Source organism: Cariama cristata, unplaced genomic scaffold (assembly GCF_000690535.1).
Source record: "Cariama cristata isolate BGI_N322 unplaced genomic scaffold, ASM69053v1 scaffold1211, whole genome shotgun sequence".
NCBI lineage: Eukaryota > Metazoa > Chordata > Aves > Cariamiformes > Cariamidae > Cariama > Cariama cristata.
The window spans coordinates 39,785-60,409 of record NW_009597323.1 but is presented as its reverse complement, the minus strand read 5'-3'; the positions used below and the strand labels follow the sequence as shown (position 1 = coordinate 60,409).

Genomic DNA, 20,625 nt, shown 5'->3' with positions numbered 1-20,625 from the left:
TACGTGTCCACAACCCCAACGGATACAGGTATCCTTGGATGTTGAATAATTCTGGCATGAGCAATTTTAAAGATGATGAGAAAACAACCTTGGTTTAGATGTACGCTAAGTGAACAGCTTAAAAAAAAATAAAGAAAAAGGCTGTTTTTATGAGTAATTTCACAGCTCAACTCTAAAAAAGCTGAAAAAGTTCATAATCCAAATCCAGCTCTCCTTGGCTTCAATGTTGTTTAGACTGTATAAGGAATGTAGAAAAGAACCAGTAAATATTTTCTTAAAGGAAAAAAAAGACCTCACACTGATGATCTCGCAGGCCTCTTGGGAGAGAGGGAGCAGTTGGCCTCTTTTTATGAAATTTCCATCACAAACTTGATTTTTGTGTCCTCTCTGCCTCTTATCCAAACCTATACCAACCAGCCACAATTGAACCATTTAACTACACCCAGGGAGCAATACTCAAGGGATCACACCATCTCACACATTTTTTTCCATCACAAGAACATAGTCCATTGAAAGCTGAAGTGGCCACACAGACAAATAACAACCCTTAATTATATTTTCTTGGTTTCTGTATGAAAAGGTTATTTCATGCTTTGTCTATAAAATACAGGAAAAACACAAATTTCTTAAAATATTCCAGTGTATTCAGAAGTTTATGTCACTGGGGATCATCACACACACATAAGAAATGAATTGCTGTATTTCTATACACAGTGTGCCTCCTAACCCTATAACAACTCACAGACACCCCTTGAATTGGCCCAGGTGCTGCCCTCGTGGGCTCTTGTGCACACAATACAAGTACTGTCATAAAACATAAGAATCCAAAGATAATTTCCCACTTACTGTCAGTTGGCCATTTATTTTTTATTAAAAAAACTTGATGTTGCAAATTCAACTGTAGGAAAATTGAGAGGAAGGTTAGGCTGGGATGGGAAAGTATTTCCCAGGCGAGTGTTGATTCTGGGACAGTTCCCTAAAACTGTAACATGTACATACAAAACAGTTGTGAACTTTGGAGCTGGACCAAACCCGTCCTTCTCTGCCAGCATAAACCCAGCTTTGCTCCCTGATACGAATACCCCAGCACGTCTTACAAAGCAGCAACACCAGGGAAAGGCAAAGGTAGTTTACCCTGATCTATATGTATCTATTTAATGTTATGTTTGGGTTCAGAGACAGGAAAAAAATGTAAACAAACATAGAGTGACCAATTCCCTTTTCTACCTGCAGCATTTCTCCTCCTTTGGAGCAGAGGTCACCATGAACAAAAGAAAAAGATGTTAAATGAGCATTAGCTTGATAATGCAGTTCAAATGTGCCCATTTGCAAACTAGCCTAGGGAATTCAGGATGTTGATTTTTTATGGTCACTTAAGGATCACAAGGGCCATCATCTGATCTGAGTTCCTTGTGCCCCCATGGATCAGAGCTGAGATTTTGCTAGCAAATTCTTCTATAAACTAAAGTTGGAATAGAGAATTGCAGGGGAGAGCCTTGTCCTTTAGTAATCCCACTTCAGCTCATTAAATCAGCAGAAAAAATAACGAAGAAATAAGAAACAAAAGTAAATCATTTCTACTAGCTACCTCAGCAGAATCAGCCATCGCACAGGGGCGTGAAGGGAAAGGGAACGTAACCATTGCTCACACTAGAACCGAGCACATCCTTTGTGTCACCATTACTGACCAACAGTGCTGCCCCACTTTGACTGCCACACTGCAAAGTTTAATGAGGATTTAAGACATTGGAAGGGATTCATCTTCCTCAGCAGCATGGAGCACTACAGGTTAGACAGACTGGCATGCAGTGAGGGTCACAACAGCCACCTGCAGCACTATGGGCCTTCTCCTGCCTATGGAAGAACCCTGCCAAGGGTGCCAGGGTTGCCCACAGAGCAGTGCCCCCACGATATGCTGTTCTGTATGCCCCCAAACTTGAAGCTAAATTAATTACGTTTAAGGAGTAAGATTTTTTAAAGTCACATAATACTATGCATATTATTTCCTTTTAATACTTTGTCTTATTCAACATAGCAGAATCTTTTACCCAACTGAAAGTGGAAGGGATGGTTAAAAAAAAAACAAAACTCCACACATAAACCAACTCCTGGAACCCCCAGCGCTGCAATCTTCCCAGAGGCTTTGATGTATTGTGCTTTTTTCCTTTTCTATAAATGAAGTTTCTTCTCTCTACCCCTTCTGGCTGCAAAGATAACCTTCACAACACAAACCAAGGCACTAGAGTCATTCTGCTGCTGCAGCCAGACAGACTGGAACAATAACACCAGGAGAGGTGTGAACTTCCTCCCTTTGGCTTAATAGGGTGTTAACTTTGAAGGCTAATTATTTAAATGCTTAAGAGAGGACTGCCATCACAGTTAACCATTTTGCTGCTGAACAGCAGGCAGGGAAATCTGTCCATCTGTAAGCAACTCACTCTGGGTGGCACCCACATGGCCATTCCAGGACAGAAAGCCAGCTTAGCTCCCCATCACTGCTGGCTGTCCCTCATCTCCTGTACTCACTATTCCCCTCTCTATACTGCCATAAAGAGTAGTTTGGGGTTTGTGCATTGGCAAAGGATTACTTTTAACCTGGCTGGGTTTGATGCTCTGGTTGAAAACAGGGTGCCCAGGCAGCAGGCGAGGCAGGGGACAGGGCACCCTGCAAGCCGGCGTTGGTGCCAGACCCCTTTTGCCACACAACTCCAGCTTCAGCCCTTGAGCTTTCTGTGAGGTCCAACTGTGGGACCAGGACTACCTGCCTTTTGGCAGTGGGGAGCCCATAAACATCACCCTTGGCAGACATGTAGTTTACCTCTGCACTGCCAAGACTGAATTTGCTCCCAAGACTGAATTTGCTTAGGATGCTGCAAACCTCCAGGCATGGTGTGGGGAGCAGCCTGAGCATACAGGACCCGATCTGCTCACCTGCACAGCCTGCACTCCGCCTGGGTGAGGAGTCCGCTGTCCCCACCGCTGCTCCAGAGACAGCTCTGCTCACAGTACAAAGCTTCGTCACCCCCGAGGCTACGTCCCTCATGTTTTCAGTGATGCTCCTTCATTTCAAATGAGGATGTTCATTTATTATTTAGTGTTGTTCTTTAACCTGCTAACATCCTAGAACATCAAACCGCTCTGCCCTTTGTAAGATTTCAAGCCTTTCAGTACTGTGTGATCAAAATTCAGCTATGTACCTCTTTTTTCAAGCCAGTAAGCAAAAGGCACCTACGTGCCCTCTACAGGTAGGAGACACCACTTTGGAAGAGGTAAAGAGCCTACTTCTGAACAGAATAACTTTGTTTATTTGACAAGCCAACAGATTTTCACTGTCTCATCCCTGCTGGGTGGTTATAGCCTGTTTTTCGGTCCCTGTCAAACCATCGCTGTTGAAAGGATCTCAGGAATCTGCAAGAATATTCCCCGGAGGAAAGCTCCAGTGCTCTGAATCGCCAGCAACCTGCACCAGTTGATCTATCATCAGCTGATGGGAAGCTCACAACTTCTAGCACTTTTAGGTCCCGAATTTTTTGAGAGGCATGCTTCTTTTCTGGTTTGTTTGGTTTTTTTCTTCCAAAGGAAGTTGCCAGCATGAAGCTTTTCAGAAACAAACAACAAATAAGCATTTCTTTTAAATCATATCATTCTGAATAATTTCACGATTTTGGAAAACTGTTATTTTGACCAATGGAGCTTGTGGCATCCCTTGTTATTCTTTGTGGAGGGTATAGCCCAAGCTCTAGAAAGGCTGGTTACTATGGCAGCTTTGAGCTGTTTGACAGTGTTACAATGTTTGCTGATGCTTATTAATTTATCAGAGTGGAAAAAAATGAATAGCTTATACCGATACCACTGGGGAAACTAAAAGCCAGATCCTCTAGGTTACGTAAGGCACGAGCGCTGAATGGTGGAAAGGAAGATGAGCAGCAAGTAAATGCTTTACAAACCTCAGATTTGGGGACCATTTTAAGGGAGACCAGGTCCTTGTGCATACTCCTGTATTTTCCAAGTCCTATTTCCAAATTAAAGGGGGAAAACCAACAAGCACTGAATATGTCTGAAATCCCCAAAAGCTGCATATAAGAGACAGCAATAATCCCAGGAATAAAACCCTCCAACTGAGAATTGGTTCGTTATTTACCATGAAACTGTAATCTTTCCCCAGAAATTACTGAAAAGAGAAAGCTTTTTAAGCTCATCCTTAACATGTTTCCTTTTATTAGCAATACAAAAATTGCCTTTGAGCTTTCTCATTCCTTCCCACTATTTCTGCATATTATGCAAATTATTGTACAGATTTCCCTTCACTGGGTACATTACATATCTCTGAAACAGTTGGCAGGCCCCTGGGGGGGTGTTGCCCAGACAGCTGTGCAATCAGCTGAGTAAATCAGCTAATTAAAGAAACAAAGAAAATGCAAAAATTATTAAAGACAGACTCCCGCTTACAGCATTGTTCAGCACCTCTGTATCTATAAAGCACAGCAAGCATGGGATGGAATAAAGGTGCTTGTAAATTGGGGAATGAACTATTGCACAAGTGACGATGCCATTTTCTCTCAAACGCTGATCTGGGATTCATGATATTTGTGCTTTGTAGTTTAAATCAATTTAATATAAATTACCCCAGCATTTTATTTCGTTTTAAAATGAAAAAAGCGTGAAATGTAATGTTGGTTTCATAACTGATTTCTGTATGTAAAAAATGGTCATTAACTTCTGCTTGACCTTAGGTGTAGAACTAATATTGAATTTGCACAGAGGGTACTCATTATGCTGGTCTAGTTTCCAGGCAGAAAAACAAGTTCCCAAGGGTCCTAGTGCTACAAGCCATTTCTCAGATCTCAAATAGGAAACAGAACTCCCGAAAATGATGCAAAAACATTTCCTCTCATTGCAGAGTTTATCAAAAGGAACAGATAACAGCAAGGGTAGGAATCTGCAATCTAAACAGAGCAAAGCCAGTGTGGTAAGAAAGGAGGCTGACAGATGTAGATTTGGTCTTGCTGATCCACACACCATTAAGGCGCTGTTCCTTTCCACTGCATCTGAATGACCACAGGAAGAACAAACCTCCGTTTAAACGAGACTCAGGCCTGCCTACATTATACAGCCACTGTAAATTTAAAAATGCCACCAATATTTCCTGTCTCAGTTGGATTACGGCCAGGAGCCTTTGCTGCTACTCTTTTCACATTATCATACAACTGGTTTTGTTAGGAAGTTCTGTTTATTTTATTTATCAGAACTGTAGCCTTTCATCTGGGTTTGAAGGCCCATATTTCATCCAAGGTGGTGGTGCATTAGAAGAACATAATTTGTAAAACACCTCTGGCTAAACAAGAGAGGCATTTTTTAATAGATAATCAAGCACTGTTGGTTCATGTGGCCAGGGGAGATTTGCTTTTCAATGCCTGGCACTTTGCGATACATGCAAAGGAAAAGCCACATTTTACACCCTCTTTGTGAACATACTCATATAATCTTTTATCAAGGAGAAAAAAGTGGAAAACGAGTTGCAAACACTGTAGGATTACTATAGGAACAGACAAAAGCAATGTTCTTTGTAGCAATAGCAGCTCAAGGAAACTCATTTGATGGCTGAATGCAGAAAGCTTTAACTTTTACCTAGTGCTTTTAGGCATTCATTCTCATGTGCATGATATTTAAAATTTTAAAAAATCAGGTTGCAGTGCATGTATCTATAGCAGTGTTGCCTGAAACAAGATGGTGGAAGGGTGGAGAAGAGCCCATTACATGATCAGCAGGCACAGGAGGAAGATTGCTGGGAACTGATCAAACAAGGAGGTGCAGGCAGTTGCTGAGCAGGCTGGTGCAAAGCGAAACACCACTCTCTATTCCATGGAAACATCCTTCAGGCATGGCCAGGAAAGGAGCAGGAAACAAAGAGGACTCTGAATAAATAAATTCTGTGAACTCTCTGTAAATGCCTCTCCCAAAGCACTGGAAACAAAACATTCACCTGGGAATTGTTTTTTTTGCACAATTGCTGTCTTTCAGACCTTACTGTGCATCCTTTTTTGCATATATGCAAAATACCTGTCACCTACTGAGCTATTCTGCATTGATCATTTCTCCTATGCAAGCACCTTATAGCTCACACAGAAAGAGCTATGCCTGAAGTTCTGCAACAACTGCAAAAACCAGACCATAAACTGCCAAAATCCCTCTCAGCATAATTCCCACCAGCAAGCTCTTTGGAGCTCTTTTCCTTCTTTTTCCAAGACCGAGAGCCCATTTTGCTTTACATCAGCTCTTGAATATACACAGGCTGGTGAGCACAACTGTGTAGTCCATTCACTGATGTTGCCCAGGGCACTTCCCACCCACAGCATTGCCCAGGGCGGGCACAAAGCAGGTGGTCAGCAATTCAGCCAGGGCACAGCAGAGCTGTGTTTGTGTCACACAGAGCATTCCTGACCGGCCAACACAATGAGTACCATTCCCCAGGGCTAGAAGGGGTCCAATCCTATCCTTTTAAAGTGCTGCTGGTTTCTTGGTATGCCTGATCTCAGGAGTAATGGAAGAATCCCATGGGATGCAACAAGACATTGGTCCTTAGGGGTGGGTGTTCCCTTCAATAAGGCAGAAAATGTTTAAAAAGGATCGCTTATAGAAGCCAACAGGGTTACCTCCCTTACTTCAAGGCATGAAATCCTTACAGCACAATGTAACTTTTAAAATATTCCTAGCTATGTTTTCAGGTGCAACTTTTATTTCGAATCACATTTCAATGGGCAGAGGAAAAGTAAAGATAAATTTACTCAGACCTGTCAGAAGCATGACACTCCTGCAGTTTTACTTTGAGCAGCCATTTCTCCAGGATGAATGCTACTGGTAACACTTGCAGAAGAACTCTAATTCCACACATTTTGCAAAGTTTGACCCTTGCTTTGAAGAAGTGGGTGCTTGGAGGAATTGAAAGTTGTAATGACATAAGGGCTAACTTAAGTCAAGTAAATAAACCCACTGAAAAGAGACATAAGGGGACACAGAAAAGCAGTTAGATCCTACTAATATTAACCTTTTCCCACCCTTCAAACTTTCTCAATTTTTCCACAAGGGAAAATGCACACCTCTCTGGCACGTGACTGACACTTCATTCTGTAAATAGGAGCAAGCTTTTTCATCTCTCTTTATGCCCCTTTTCACTGGTAAAAATAACTGATAATAAACTCTGCACATTTCACACCAGGGATATTGTATATCTGCTTGTTTACAAAACCTGTGAATTCAAAGGATACTTAATATGTTTGAGATTTAAACACAATCCTGAACTGTTCCATTCTTGAATGACCTTTGATCATGTATTTGTAACCTCATTTTTCAAGTACACATACAAATCTAATTCAAATTTGTAACGATTTCCATTGTCTATATAACAACTCTGTTCTATCAGTAAATAAAACTAATGACATTACATAGGACATTCATATAGCACCAAATGACAAAGCTTTTGCTAATTGTTGTGGAGTAAAGTTACCAAGAAGTCTCACAAGGATCTGTGCCACGTGGGGAAAAGGGTTGAATGGTAAAGATGCAGTTTCCTGAGTTAACTAAGCTGATAAAACAGCTTAATCCTGCGAAAAAGGGTCTTACTGGGCTCCTTCCCACATCCCTCCACCTCCCCACCCTGATAAGAAGCTGCCACCCCCACTTTGTGCCAGCTCCAGCACATGCTGCTGCAATACTGCATACTGCTCTGGCTGCCTCATCTCAAAAAAAAATATAATAGATGTGGCAAAGATGATCAGATTTAACGGAACAGATTTGGTATGAGGAATGACTAGCGATTTAGCCTGGAAATGAGACAACTCACAGGGGTATGACAGAGGGGCACAAAATCCTGAATAGCATGATGATGAACTAGGAATGGATTATTCACCACTTTCCGTCACCAAAGAGATATATCACAACAGAGTGAGGGTCGTGGGGAATGTGTTTATAACAAACAAGAAAAAATACAGTTTCACATACCACACATGTGAATTGTGGGACTCGATGCCACAAGAGATGATAAAGGTCAGGAGTATAAGGAGGCTCAAAAAGCAATTTGATAAATTAATGGAGAAAAGGGCTACCTAACACAGAAGCGTGGGTACAGCAAAATCCCTCTAGCACGGGCTGGTAGATGCTGAGTACACACATCAGAAGAAGGACTGTTTGTACTTGCTCTGTTTCTCTACTGTAAGCATCCCCTACTCATCACTCACAGTAGGATCGGCACTGGATGGACTTTTAACCTGACCCAGCCTGGCTGTTCTCATGTTTTTAACCGGGTTGACATTGCCTGGAGTGTGTTCGAGTTCAGTCACGCAATCAGCTCTGGCAGCAGTGCTGTAGAGGTGGGGTGCAGTGGCTGGGAAGAGGAATTGCTGTTCACAGCTTGCTTTTCATTCATGCCGGCAAAGCTCAAGCCCCAGTGACTGCTTCATATTGAATCATCCACCTTAAAATAAAACCACTAAGCAAACCACATAGGCAGTTAAGTCCTGACAGAAGCAATAGAGAAGAAAAGGGGAAGGGTGGATATGCATACACATATGTCAGATTAGGGTGGAGGTAATCTAGAACATCTCAAATATAAAGTTGATAGGTTGCAAAAGTCTTATTACTATAAATAAAATGTAAATGACCCATTTTTTGGGAAAAAAAAATCAATAGAGCTTGTCAATCTAAGAATGGCATGACTAAAAAGTATCTAACTATATTGTGGAAACCTGAATATCATTCTTAAGAGGGAGCAAACCCACACACAAGTGCCAGGGCTTTTGTGGCTGCCGTGCCCTTCAGAGTGGGAGGGAGCAGCACCCCCAGCCCTGCCGCTGCTCCTGCAATGCCTGGGGAGAAGCCGCAGTCACCCTCTTCCTACCTCATCGATACTCTGTCAGCTTTCATCTTCATCAGCCCCTGTATTCAGAAACACAAGGACCAGAGCCATGCTCTTACTAATGGCCCTTTGCACAAATTAAGTTATAGAAATTCCTTTAGATACAAAGTTAAAGGAATTTGCTGGGTGATGCCATGGGGTGCAGCTAGGTTCATGCACAGAAGTGCAAGGCATCTTGTTTGTGGATGGGATTAACATCAGTTCAGAGCAGCTACCTGACAGATTCTGATCCGTTCAGATGTGCCTGTGTAGCTACGCCACCAGCTAAAGCCTCCAGCCTTAGGCTATTTGCTGTTTTGTATCCTTGTTTTAGCTACCATCTCTAACACATAAGAAACATGTCATGAGCCATGACAAGCAATTGTGATAAATGCCAACCCTTGTAAACCTTCAGACAAGAGGCTGCATTTCTGTTATGTTTCAGCACATTTGCGGAAGCCATCAGAGGCCAGCAAGGTATAAATAAACACAACAATTCTAATGCCAAGTGCCTACAATTAAAAACAAATTTCTCGTCTGCTCCAGTTACTTGCTTCCCCAAGACCTTTTACCAAACCAAGGAAGACAGTATTTAATCTATTTATTTTTAAGGTTAAGCAAGAACAGTTTTAATGCATTTTTATAAGCCACAGAGAAGTGCACAAGCTCATTTCCCCCTCTTAGGTCACCTTTATCATGAGAGCTTTATTCTAATGAAATATAAATGTGCTTTCTAGTCAACAGTGTTACTGAGGTCCATCAAAGCTTCAGGATTACAAACATTAATTTTACCCTTTTTTTTAGTTGTATTTGCAAAGTGGCTAAAAATGCTGAGCTCCCTTTGCATCATGAGGGCTCTCAAGTACCTCTCTATCGGCTTGTGCCTTGCTGGCGGAGCAGTATATTTGCAGGACACCTCTGAAATACGAAAACGCAGCTTTTTTCCCACAGCACAGAAGTTTTTAATTTTTCAGGTTCTGCATTTTTCCTTCAGCCATTTGTCAGCTTTATGTGTTTCTCCTATTCTTCCACCCCACAATAAAAACAGACGAACACCTCCTGGGGAAAGGCATTCTCCCCCACACCCTACTGATTTTTGTTTTCTGGTAGCCGACATTCTCCATCAAGTCAGATCCTGTACTGGCAAGAATCTGATACTCTGCCTTACCCCACAGCAGGCTCAGGTCTCTACCTTGGTTTTCAAAGCATTTTGTCAGTAGATACGGTGTCCAAATCTCTGAAACAGCCATTCTGGCTCAAGAACTGAAATAGTTGCAATTACTGCTTCTCATATACATACACTAGGAAGCAAACCCAAGCTTCATTTAAACAAAAATAAACTGTTTCACCTGGGTAACCAAAGGCAATGTTTCCCCCTCTCCCAGCATAGCAAACCTTCCTAGTTGGACCCGCTTCACCTCTTGCAGAGGGAGCTGTGGTGTTTGTGTGCTTGTACAGCACTTCCCATGCAATGTAACCCAGTGACTACAGCAGCAGTCCTAGACAAGTAACATGAAAGCTTTAATCAGCCAGTATTTCTAGTACAATGAAATCACTGTGAAGTGCCTCTCCAAGGGCAGAGGTATATCCAGAAATTAAAGTAATTCAGGAACAAATTGCACAGTCCTGGTATTAAGCAAAAATAGTCTTTTTTTACTCTTACTGGTAGTGCTAACCAGCTATCTAGAGGAAGTATTTTGAAACACCATAATTTAAAAACCACCAAACCATCACAGCACAGGACCTTCTGCATAACAGCTTTGGGTTTTGGGCTGCCGATCTCTAGGAAAGCTTTCGGTTAATGAGCTGATTACCCACTGCAGGCAGGTTCCAGCCAGCAGGTTGGGACTGTGCCCCTCGCCTGTGCTCCCCACTCATGAATCCCAGGGTGGATGAGCCAGGCGCCCACGCCATTCACACCGGCCTGGAAGCCACCCAGGGCAGCTGGCCCAATAGCCATGTTCCACTCTTTTCATGCCAAAATAAACTCTTTGTCTGATCTTTGTTGGTTTATTTCCTGGAATTATATGGAGTCTTGGAGAGGGTTAGAAGAACAGTATCCTCAAAAGATACTGTGACTTTTAGTTCCAGAAGTACTTTCTCTGAAATATACTTCACATAGAAATATTCTGAAATATACCAGGCACAGCATACCATAGCTTGATTGCTAACAGTAACTGCTACACTGTGAATTTAACCATCAGCAATAAAATAAAAAAGCATAACCAACCACCTTAATTTACTCTGCTCCTACTGTAGTAAAGGCATTAACTTAAGTTAGACCTTACAGTTATGCCTGATCATGTAGCCATTTTTTACAGTCGTCATCCAAGACGAGGCATAAGGAAATGCAAATTTCCACAACAAGCCTGCACTAGTTAAACTGACTAAAGAGATATCTTTTGTTGGGATCTAAACTGATATTTTAAGTATTTACATTAATGTATTAGGAAAGGCTGGTCAGCACTTCAAAGCTCTATAGGGAGTTTTGTTTATTTAAGGCTGTGATTTTTAACTAAAATATTTCTACCTGCTCAATGTGGGTTGCAATTACACTAGTATAAATGAGACTCCAAGAGCTATCCTCCTTTCCTATTTTCATCTCCTGCAGCTCATTCCTAATCCTACCCCCAACCCATTTTCTACTGACACAACTGTTTATGTAGCCATCCACCAAAAGGAAATGAGAGGCTAATTCAGGTTAAAATCAACTCTTTTGGGGAATGGAGTTTTTATTTATTGCCAGTAGCAGTAGTAATATCTGCCAACACAACTGCTGAGAAATAAGGAAAGATATTTCTTAGAAGTGTATAAGCACTAAGTAAAAAGGTACACAGCACCATACTTTTAGCCCATTTTACAACAAAACAAATGGTTACCTTGAGCCCTTTCTTAAATTAGCCTGTTTTTCTCTGCGCTGAACCACAGCAGAAGCATTTCCATGTTCAGCCATTATAATTCAGGTGGTACTGAAGCAATATCAGGTAAGGGCAAGCAGCTGAGGGGTGTTAACATCGTAAACTACTACAGAGAAGCAATTTAGGTCTGAAATCATGCTTAGATTTGTGTTTACTTTCTGCAGGTCTACATTTACAGATGACTGTGGACATAACCTATGGGTACTTCTACTTCCAGATAAAAATGCATCAAACTTTGTCTAGAATATACTTGTAATACTTATGTTTTCACAAGGATATATTTGCAGATATGCCAGCCACATCTTCTTGGTGCCTCCAGTTTAAGGTATCACATTGTGTGTAGTGCATGTGTTCTGTGTAATAACTTTTGTGCTGTGCTTATAAGCTGCAGATAGACAGATAAAGATATTATGACGCAGTATTATGAACAGGTCAGAAAACAGCTCAAAACCACAAGACTTGTGATCTCAATTTCTAGCAAAATCACTGAAATCACAAGAGATGCTCGGTGAAAATGTTCCCAAAGACCTCAATGGCTTTGGGAGCACACCAATAATTTAAGGCAAATCCACCTCTGTTTTACTCTAGAAATACATTCAACTCTCACTTCACCATATGCAGTTTGCTCTCACTGCAGATTAACTGCACTATACGTGAAGATACCAGAGAGTTAACCCTGTATAGTCAGGTCTGGCCAAGTAGATTTTGTTAGTTCTCATGCAGTGCCCAGAAAACACAGCTCCCTTGCTTCCACTCCAGCTCAGCAATGCAGTTACCTTACGAAAGTGGCTGTGCTATGAAACCCAGACAGAGCTGAGATGACCACATATTTCAGGGCCTTTGCACTGTATCACAGCATTTGCTGTAAATGCTTATACTGTCAAATTATCCATTTGCCTTTCCCCTTCTACTGTCCTGATAACAGACACTTGCCTCTACAGTCATGCAGATGTATTGACAAGTCTTCAGGAAAGAATGCCTTCATGCATGAAGTTGTCCTTTTGCTTTAGCATAAAGAAATACACCTGACTGGGCAGGTACAACACAGCAAAGATGGCATGAGATACTGGTCCATAAAAGAAAACATCGGAAAATTATCAACTTACTTGTCTTAAATGTAAGTGAAATAAAGACACAAGCTTCTTTTATAACGTGCAAGCCCAGAGAAAATAGTGATTTTGGCCAGAAAGAGGCCCAGGTTGACATTCAACTGTAACGCTCTGATTTTATCAGCCAGGTCATTAGCTGTGATGAGCTATGGGAAGCAAAGCTTGGCAGTAATTGCATTGTGCTATATACACAGATTCTCCAACGAGAAAGGAATGAGGTCCACTATCTTTGCTTCTCCATGTTAATAAGACAGCAATGACAAGTTTAATACTTCAATAAATGGCAAAATGGAACAGCATTACAAAACCCCCTCTAAAGTCCAGCCTGACTCACCTGACTTCCTTGCTTTCAAGGCAATGACAGCAGCCAGTTCTCTCTGTACCTAAGATACCAGGAAAGGAAAGGATGGTTATAGTTACTAGCACAGTCAAACAAAACAAAATGCAACGCTGGTATAATCAACCGGAATCAATCCCTTGGAGCAGTCAACTCCATGTGGAACTGTGGAGGTACTTGGTTTTGAAATTACAGTCACTTTTCCTAGCAAATCTATTTGCTTTTCAGTTGGGAATTCTGTGACAACTATTTTTTTTTTTGCTTTAATTTCATGTAACTACTGCACATTCCTTAGGGAGTGGGCAATTCAGTAGCCTGACCTGTAATTTATTTGCACAGCATATCTCTTTCACAAGCACACACTTGAAGCTTCTTCCTTTCCTTGTTAAATGTTTGTTTTGCCTCTGCTGAGCACACTGTAACGCTGGATTTATTGTGTGACTCCAGGGTAAGCAAGTTCTCCATGCAGAGGTTTGGCTGAGGTTCACGTATATAATTGACATTCGCTTTTTGGAGCTTTCAGGAGGAAACAACCTCTCCTAATAGCATGGCTGAGCATTCAGGACCAAAATTTAGCTTGAGATGAACTTGCAGAAGTAAGAGCTATCTGTTTTCCAGATTTACAGGCTATCTCACCAGCCTGTAATGAAACAGCCCTGCCATGCTAGCCAGCTCCCTTTCTCAGCCTTTTGTCTCTGCATTCTTCATGTTTTCCCTGTAATCTCTACACAACCAGCTATTGTCCCTTTAGCCAGCTCAAATCTATATCCACTTCTCTCCATAGGTCTGTTCCTTTTTCTATCTGTAAAATTCTGTGTTATGCATTATTTTTATGCTTCATACTTCCTCACTGCCATCGTCTGTCCCATTGCAGCTGCTTCAAGTGCCCTGCACATGACCTGCAGCACCCCAGACACTCTCTCCTGCATACACCTCAGTTCTTCCCTTCCTCTGCCCCATCCATGCTCTCAGACTCTTCTGCACACCTCCCAGCTTCTTCCAAGTTCCCTCATTTTCCCGAGACAGCCTGTCTTTAGTATTAAAAAAAAATTATAAGACATTCCAACTGTTTTTCTAGGGATTGTCTTACCTCTCTGTACAAAGTCTCCTGCAGTGCCTACTAGCCATCTTGTCTAACAGACCTATGCAAAGCTCAAGGCTATTCTGCAGTGGGAGTTTTGACATTCAGTTTCTGAGAGCATGTGAAATTCAGAACATCTTTCACAAGACATGTCGTATGATCAGAATAAGGCACAAAGCCCATGAAGGATCCCTAAAGTAATATAATTACCAACAACTGTCAACATCCCACTCTCGCAACTCTGAAGAAAAGTTTGAAAATGTGAAACAAGAATAGTTAACGTTATATTGGTCTGAGCAGAAAGGCAGACAAGATCCCAGGACATCTCAGTACAATGGTAACTCCAACATCCACTGATCAGGTACTCAGCAGCCACCCAGGAGTACACGCTACATGTGGCAGAAGGCAGTCATACCAGAGGCCACATCCTTCCTCTGCTTGCATCCTTCCTTCCCTTGTGGCAAAGGACCAGGGAGCTTTTTTTGCTGTCCTTGCATGGTACAAGGATCTTTTCTACTCCTTGATTCTGCCTCATTGCGAGGGACAGAGTATTCTGCCACACCAAGCAGGAAAATATGAAGGCAGTGCCACAGTTTTCTTAAATGTTGTCATGTTTCCAGCACAATTGTGCAAGTTAGCAGTATTACCTTCCCTTCCTTCCTTCCTGTACACTCATTCCCACGTCTAGAGAACTGTTAATCATGGTTAATGTAAGCATAAACTGCAAGTAAGATGGGAAAGAACAGTTGTTCTGCGAAAAACCAACTTGTGTGCTTGCTCGCTCGCTTGCAGCAATTTATATACAGTAATATATACATACAAGCTATCCAGAGTTAGAGCGGGATTTTCAATAAAAGCCCATTGTTTCAGAATAACACAACCACAACTTTTCGTGGCTAAACTGCACAGAACCTCTCCCTTCATTAAACTCAGCAGGAGGTACCAATGTCGGTGCCCCAATCCTGGTCTATTCTCACAGGTTACTGACAGTAAGAACAGTGCACTGATGTCTCATCTTCTAGCATTTAATAAACACATTATCTCAAGATTAGCCTTAGGAGACACCACAGTCCGCAACAGTTCTAAACATACCAATTAACCCAATCAAACAATTGAAAAATGCAAATCTCTCAGTGAGTGTAAAGAAAACCCCATCTTCTCAGAAGAAAAAGCAGCATTGTGGCATCCTGTGATTATATTTGCAGTGTTACTTTTGCTTGAAAAGGTAGCACTTTTCAACTTTGAAAGACAGTGCTAACACTACAGGCAACAAAAAGGCTGTTTTTCTGTATTTTGTCTATGTTATACAAAATATTTAATTGTTTGTTTTGTGACAGGAATGCAGCTGGCATATTACTTAATCTGGGCAAAACTCTTCAGTTAAAGCAGAAGGAAAAAAAAATGTTCCTCTAGTCTTAATCTTAAGCAAAAGTTCCTTCATCGAAGAATTTCATCCTGACAGTCTGAGCAACTCCTCATAGGACTCACTCAAATCACAAAGAATTGGTACTGCTGAGCATCCTTCTGGATTTGCCTGGTGTCCCTAGATTTCATAATCTATATGCTTTTGTCTATTTTAGCATACATGCACTTGACATCTCTGCTGGACATGCAATTCCTATGCATCATTACACCGATGGAAATCCATGTACAACATTCATTCCTCACTGCACACATGCTACACATTATCATACTTCTTCCTAATAGGATTTCAGTTACTGCCTGTTTGACAAAATCGATAGTTGCACATCACATCGAAGATAATAATGTGGACTCAAAGTAAAATACACATTCAGACAAGAGTTATGTCTACCATATTGAGATATTAAATACAAGAAATTGGTTTATACATATAGCTTGTCGCTACAAAGCTACTATTATCTAAATAGTATTCCATTTTCAGTAGTATTGCAGATGTCAAAACTGATTTATTTTAAAGGCCAGCTTACTGCACAGTATTTACAGAAATATTATGAAAGTCTGAAAGAGAACATTTTGAGTGTGTTGTTGGCATGTTACCACATCTTAACCAGTTTTCTTTTTACAATGTGAAAACGCAAGAGTGTGCATACAGAGTGGTACCCATGTATACTTCTGCTCGATTAAATACAAATGGCATATTTATATGGTGAATCATCTCATCTTCAAAGGACAGAGGCAGAGATTTTTCAAAAGTAAATGACATCTACTGTTCTTCTCTTATCCATGAATCCGGTCATTTTATCATAGAAGGCATAGTCGTGGATCTAGCAGACAGTGCATACCACCTCTACTTTTTTCCCCTCTGTTTTTTCTGCCCATAGCAGCCTTCTGTGAAACAGTATTCTAGATGTCAATGTGCCAAATAGTACTTCAGATCTAGAGACAAATTGGCAATCCTTACAGGATCCTAAAATGAAACCCTGCAACAGAAATCTCTAAACTGCAGGGTTTTGAAAAAGAAAAAATTCTACTTCACATTTTTGCATCTCAAGTAATGATCGTTTGATGGACTCTAAATAAAAGTAGTATTGGCTGACGTCTTAAAGTACCAGAAAACTGTATTTCCCAGATACACTGCATAAACATCCTGATACTCTCTTCTGTTCCATCACAAGGTAAGGTAACAGTTTTGCAGAGGAAACACTCATAGCCATGCCACTGTGCTCTGGTTTTAGCAGACAAGACATCAAATATGAAGCTGCTCTTTGGGACGTGTCATGGGATGCATGACAGCTCTGGAATTCTTTAAACCCAGGAGTAATCACTGCATTTTCTTAAAAATTCATGAGCAAAAAAGATTATCTGATGCAAACATAATTCAGATGGCACTTTGCACTGCTTGCATGTCAGCTGCCTTTACAATTTAAGTATGATGGTGTTGTCAGTGCCTCATTGTAATGGAGCATATGATATGAGCATAAATTCGATAGGCTCCATTCAGTTATCTTGACTGACTGTGCTTCTTGCATTGTAGAGTAAAGCATAAAGAAAAAGTGAGACCCCTGAAGTTAGTTTCTTATCTTTCATATCTGACTCTGCTCTTAAAAGAGGTGTATTCCACACATTATGCACAAATTAAGATGATAAAGAAACCTCTGCAGTTTTTTCCCCTGCTGCCCTTCTGACTTGGCATCATTCACCACAGCTATCGCTATTATCTTCTACAATCTCCATAACCATTGTTTAAAACCAAGAGTGCATTTCCCTAACTAATCAGTTCTAGACTGGCTGAATCATTAAAAAAAAAAAAAAAAAAAGTCACAAATTGTGCAGTGAATGGAACTCTACAAGAGAAAAAACACCTGGTAACAAAAAGCAGTAGGGAATAAGTAATGAGAGAAAAGCCAACAAAGAAAGTCAGGCTACAGTAAAGAAAAAGAGGTGGAGAGAGGAATTCACCAAACTTGTACAGATGCCTGTGTCTGTGCTAGTCACTTCATAAAGAGTGCATACCTTATCAGCAGAGCCTAAGGTATAACTGCTTTTCCCTAAAGTAGACTTTCAAAATGAGTCATATATTCAGTATCCCAAAAGTGCCTATTTCTGCTTCCTGGCTGTAAGGAGTGCCTGAGGAAGCTAGCTCAGATGTAGATGCCTGCCATATGGCCCCTTATATTTTGGTGAGGTGAGTTTCACCCTCTGCAACAGCAATAGCTTTTAGAGTTACAGAAATATGTAATTAGACCTTACATGCATGCATGCTTACAGTTTTTCCTGCACTTTCAGATGCTAAAACAGTGATTTATATTTTAGGCACATAGATTGCTCCAATATTGCTTGGGCTGGATCTTCATAATCAGTTTAGGTTTCAAAACTTGGGAATTTAATCCCCAAAAAAGAAAAGTTGACACAGAAGTGTCCTTCTGACCTGACACAGATATTTTATTCCATTACAAGAAAAGCAAAAAGAAAAGGAGAAGAGATGATGGTACTATCAACACTGATGGCATTTAAACCTCCAAACCTAGAAATATACAAAAAAAGTAAACTCTAAACTCTGACTGCTTTAGTGCTGGGCTGGAATTAAGGTTTTTAGTTCTTTTTTTTTCTCTTATGAAACACTGGTCTGAAGAGTACTGTGAACAGGATTCTGAATTATGAATTCTTCAAGGAAGACTGGTTTGATTCTGTACAAAATACGTAAACATTCAGTGAGCCAAAAAGCAAGAGAGTGTGAAGAGGTTTCCAGTCATGGATAGTACATTCACTTTTGGTTTCCAGCTCCTGCTCACAGGACTTTTTTTTTCCATACAAATTCTGAAGCTGGCAGCAAAAAAAAAAAAATTTGAGAACCTGTATCCTCGTGAGTCCAGCCCTCTGCTGAGCAGTGCAAGCTAGAGGGTTCACATTCCCTTGGAACGCATAAAGGCTCTCCATAAACATGTAGTGAGTACTTTAGATCCCAGCCTACTCTATGGAGGAAAAGCAATATTCTGGAGGGATAGATGGAGAAGTTCATATACAGATGTAAATATCTGGAGGATTCTGCTCTGGTCTTATGTCTTTTCTCCAGGGTTAGACTAGAAGATTGTTACAGAAAGCCTGCACAGGTTTGTGGAAAATCAGAAAATGCAGGAGAAAAGATCAGTCTTTTCGACACCACCATGGCAATAGATGAGTCTCAGGCCATCTGGAGATGCAACTGCCTAATTTTTCTTTAGCTAGTTAGCTACAGCAATAAAATGGTTCATTTAAAAAAAAAAACTGCCTATGTGCCCTGATGCTGGAATCACTCAGGATGTAGTTCAAAGGTTTGACCTTGCAAGCTAGATGTGAAGCACTCTGAACTCACTGTCAATTACTCACATGTTTAAGGATATGCATTTTACTCAAGTATATCGAGCACTTGAGTAGTTAGATCCAGTTCTTAAACTCAGAAAGTCACTTTGTTTTGTCGAGTGCTTCCCTTTTTTTAATTGATGGAAAACCATTATTCTTCTATTTTTGAGAGACGAAGCTTTTGAGGGATACTGGCAATGCTTTATAGAGTTGGTAGTTTTGTGGGTTTTTGAAATGATACAACTCTGCAAAAAATATTTTATGTTTTTCTATTTTTTTCTCTCTATGGAACTGAAAATGTAGGATATTGAGGTTCTCAGTTCTTTCATTTTCAGTTAGGAAAAAAAGGTAGAGAAAACAATAAATTTGAATATAGAGAAAATAAAAAAAAAAACAAAAAACAAATTTGAAACACAAAATTTTCTGTTGTCATACATTTAACATTATTTTTGCATAAGGTTGAACATACACAACACTGGCTTTCCAAACACATTACAAAATGTCTTTTGTAAAGACATTTGTCTTTACAAAATATAGCACAAATTCTCCTTCTTTTCCATTTTTCAGCAATTTCAAGATAGTACTTCATTCATTTTACTTAAAATAGCTCTTATCCTCATGCCTTTTTCATGACAACTTCATCCTGCTTAGTCCACTTTCATCTCTGTACTTTCTCACGTACTCAAAACAGAACTAGCACTAATTCTGTGTTTTGCTGATACCATGATTTAGGTGTGATGTTCGCAGAACCATACAATCACAGAATGGCTGATGTAGAAAAGCATCTCTGGAGGTCATCTGATCCAAACCCCTGCTCAAAAGCAGGGTCAGCTAAAGCAGGTTGCTCAGGACCATGTCCACTTGAGTTCTTAACCTCTCCAAGGATGGAGGCTCTACTACCTCTCTGAGTAACCTGTTCTATTGTTCGATGACTCTCACAGTAAATAAGTTTTTTCTTATGTTTAAGTAGAATTTCTTGAATTTCAGTTTATACCACTGCTTCTTGTCCTGTCACAAGACATGAGCTGGGCTCTGTCTTCTTTATTCCCTTCCATCAGGTATTTATATACATTGATAAGATCCTTCCACAGCCTTCTGTTCTCCAAGCGCAATTTCCAGTTCTCTCAGCCTCTCCTTGTAAGTAAGTCGGATACTCTACTCCCCTGATCATCTTCAGGGTCATTCGCATGCACTCCAGTACGTCCACATGTCTCTTGCACTCGGAGTTCAGAACTGGACCCAGCACTCCAGATGTGTCACACATAGAGGGTGATGCTGTGTAGAGGGGGATGATCACCTCCCTTAGGCTGAGGGTAACACTCTTATTAACGTGTCCCAGGAGGCAGTTGGGTTTCTTGGGGCACAAAGATACATTTCTGGCTCATGTTCACCCTGCTGTCCACCAGGACCCCCAGGTCCTTTTCTGCAAAGCTGCTCTTCAGACAGACGGTCCCCAGCCTGTACAGGAGCATGAGGTTCTTTCTCCCAGATGCAGGACATTGCGTTGCCTTTTGTGGAACTTCACGAGA

At 40.9% G+C, this 20,625-nt stretch overlaps 1 protein-coding gene across 1 annotated transcript in view; it reads right to left on the bottom strand.

Annotated features, from left to right (window-relative positions):
- Positions 1-20,625, bottom strand: part of LOC104168264 (rap guanine nucleotide exchange factor 5-like) — a gene marked incomplete at its 3' end in the record, with an annotated part of 39,806 nt that overhangs the window by 8,702 nt on the left and 10,479 nt on the right. Inside the window, exon 6 of the mRNA XM_009708804.1 lies at positions 13,252-13,300. Within this exon, the coding sequence (XP_009707106.1) occupies positions 13,252-13,300 (49 nt within the window). The remainder of the gene's footprint in view (positions 1-13,251; positions 13,301-20,625) is intronic.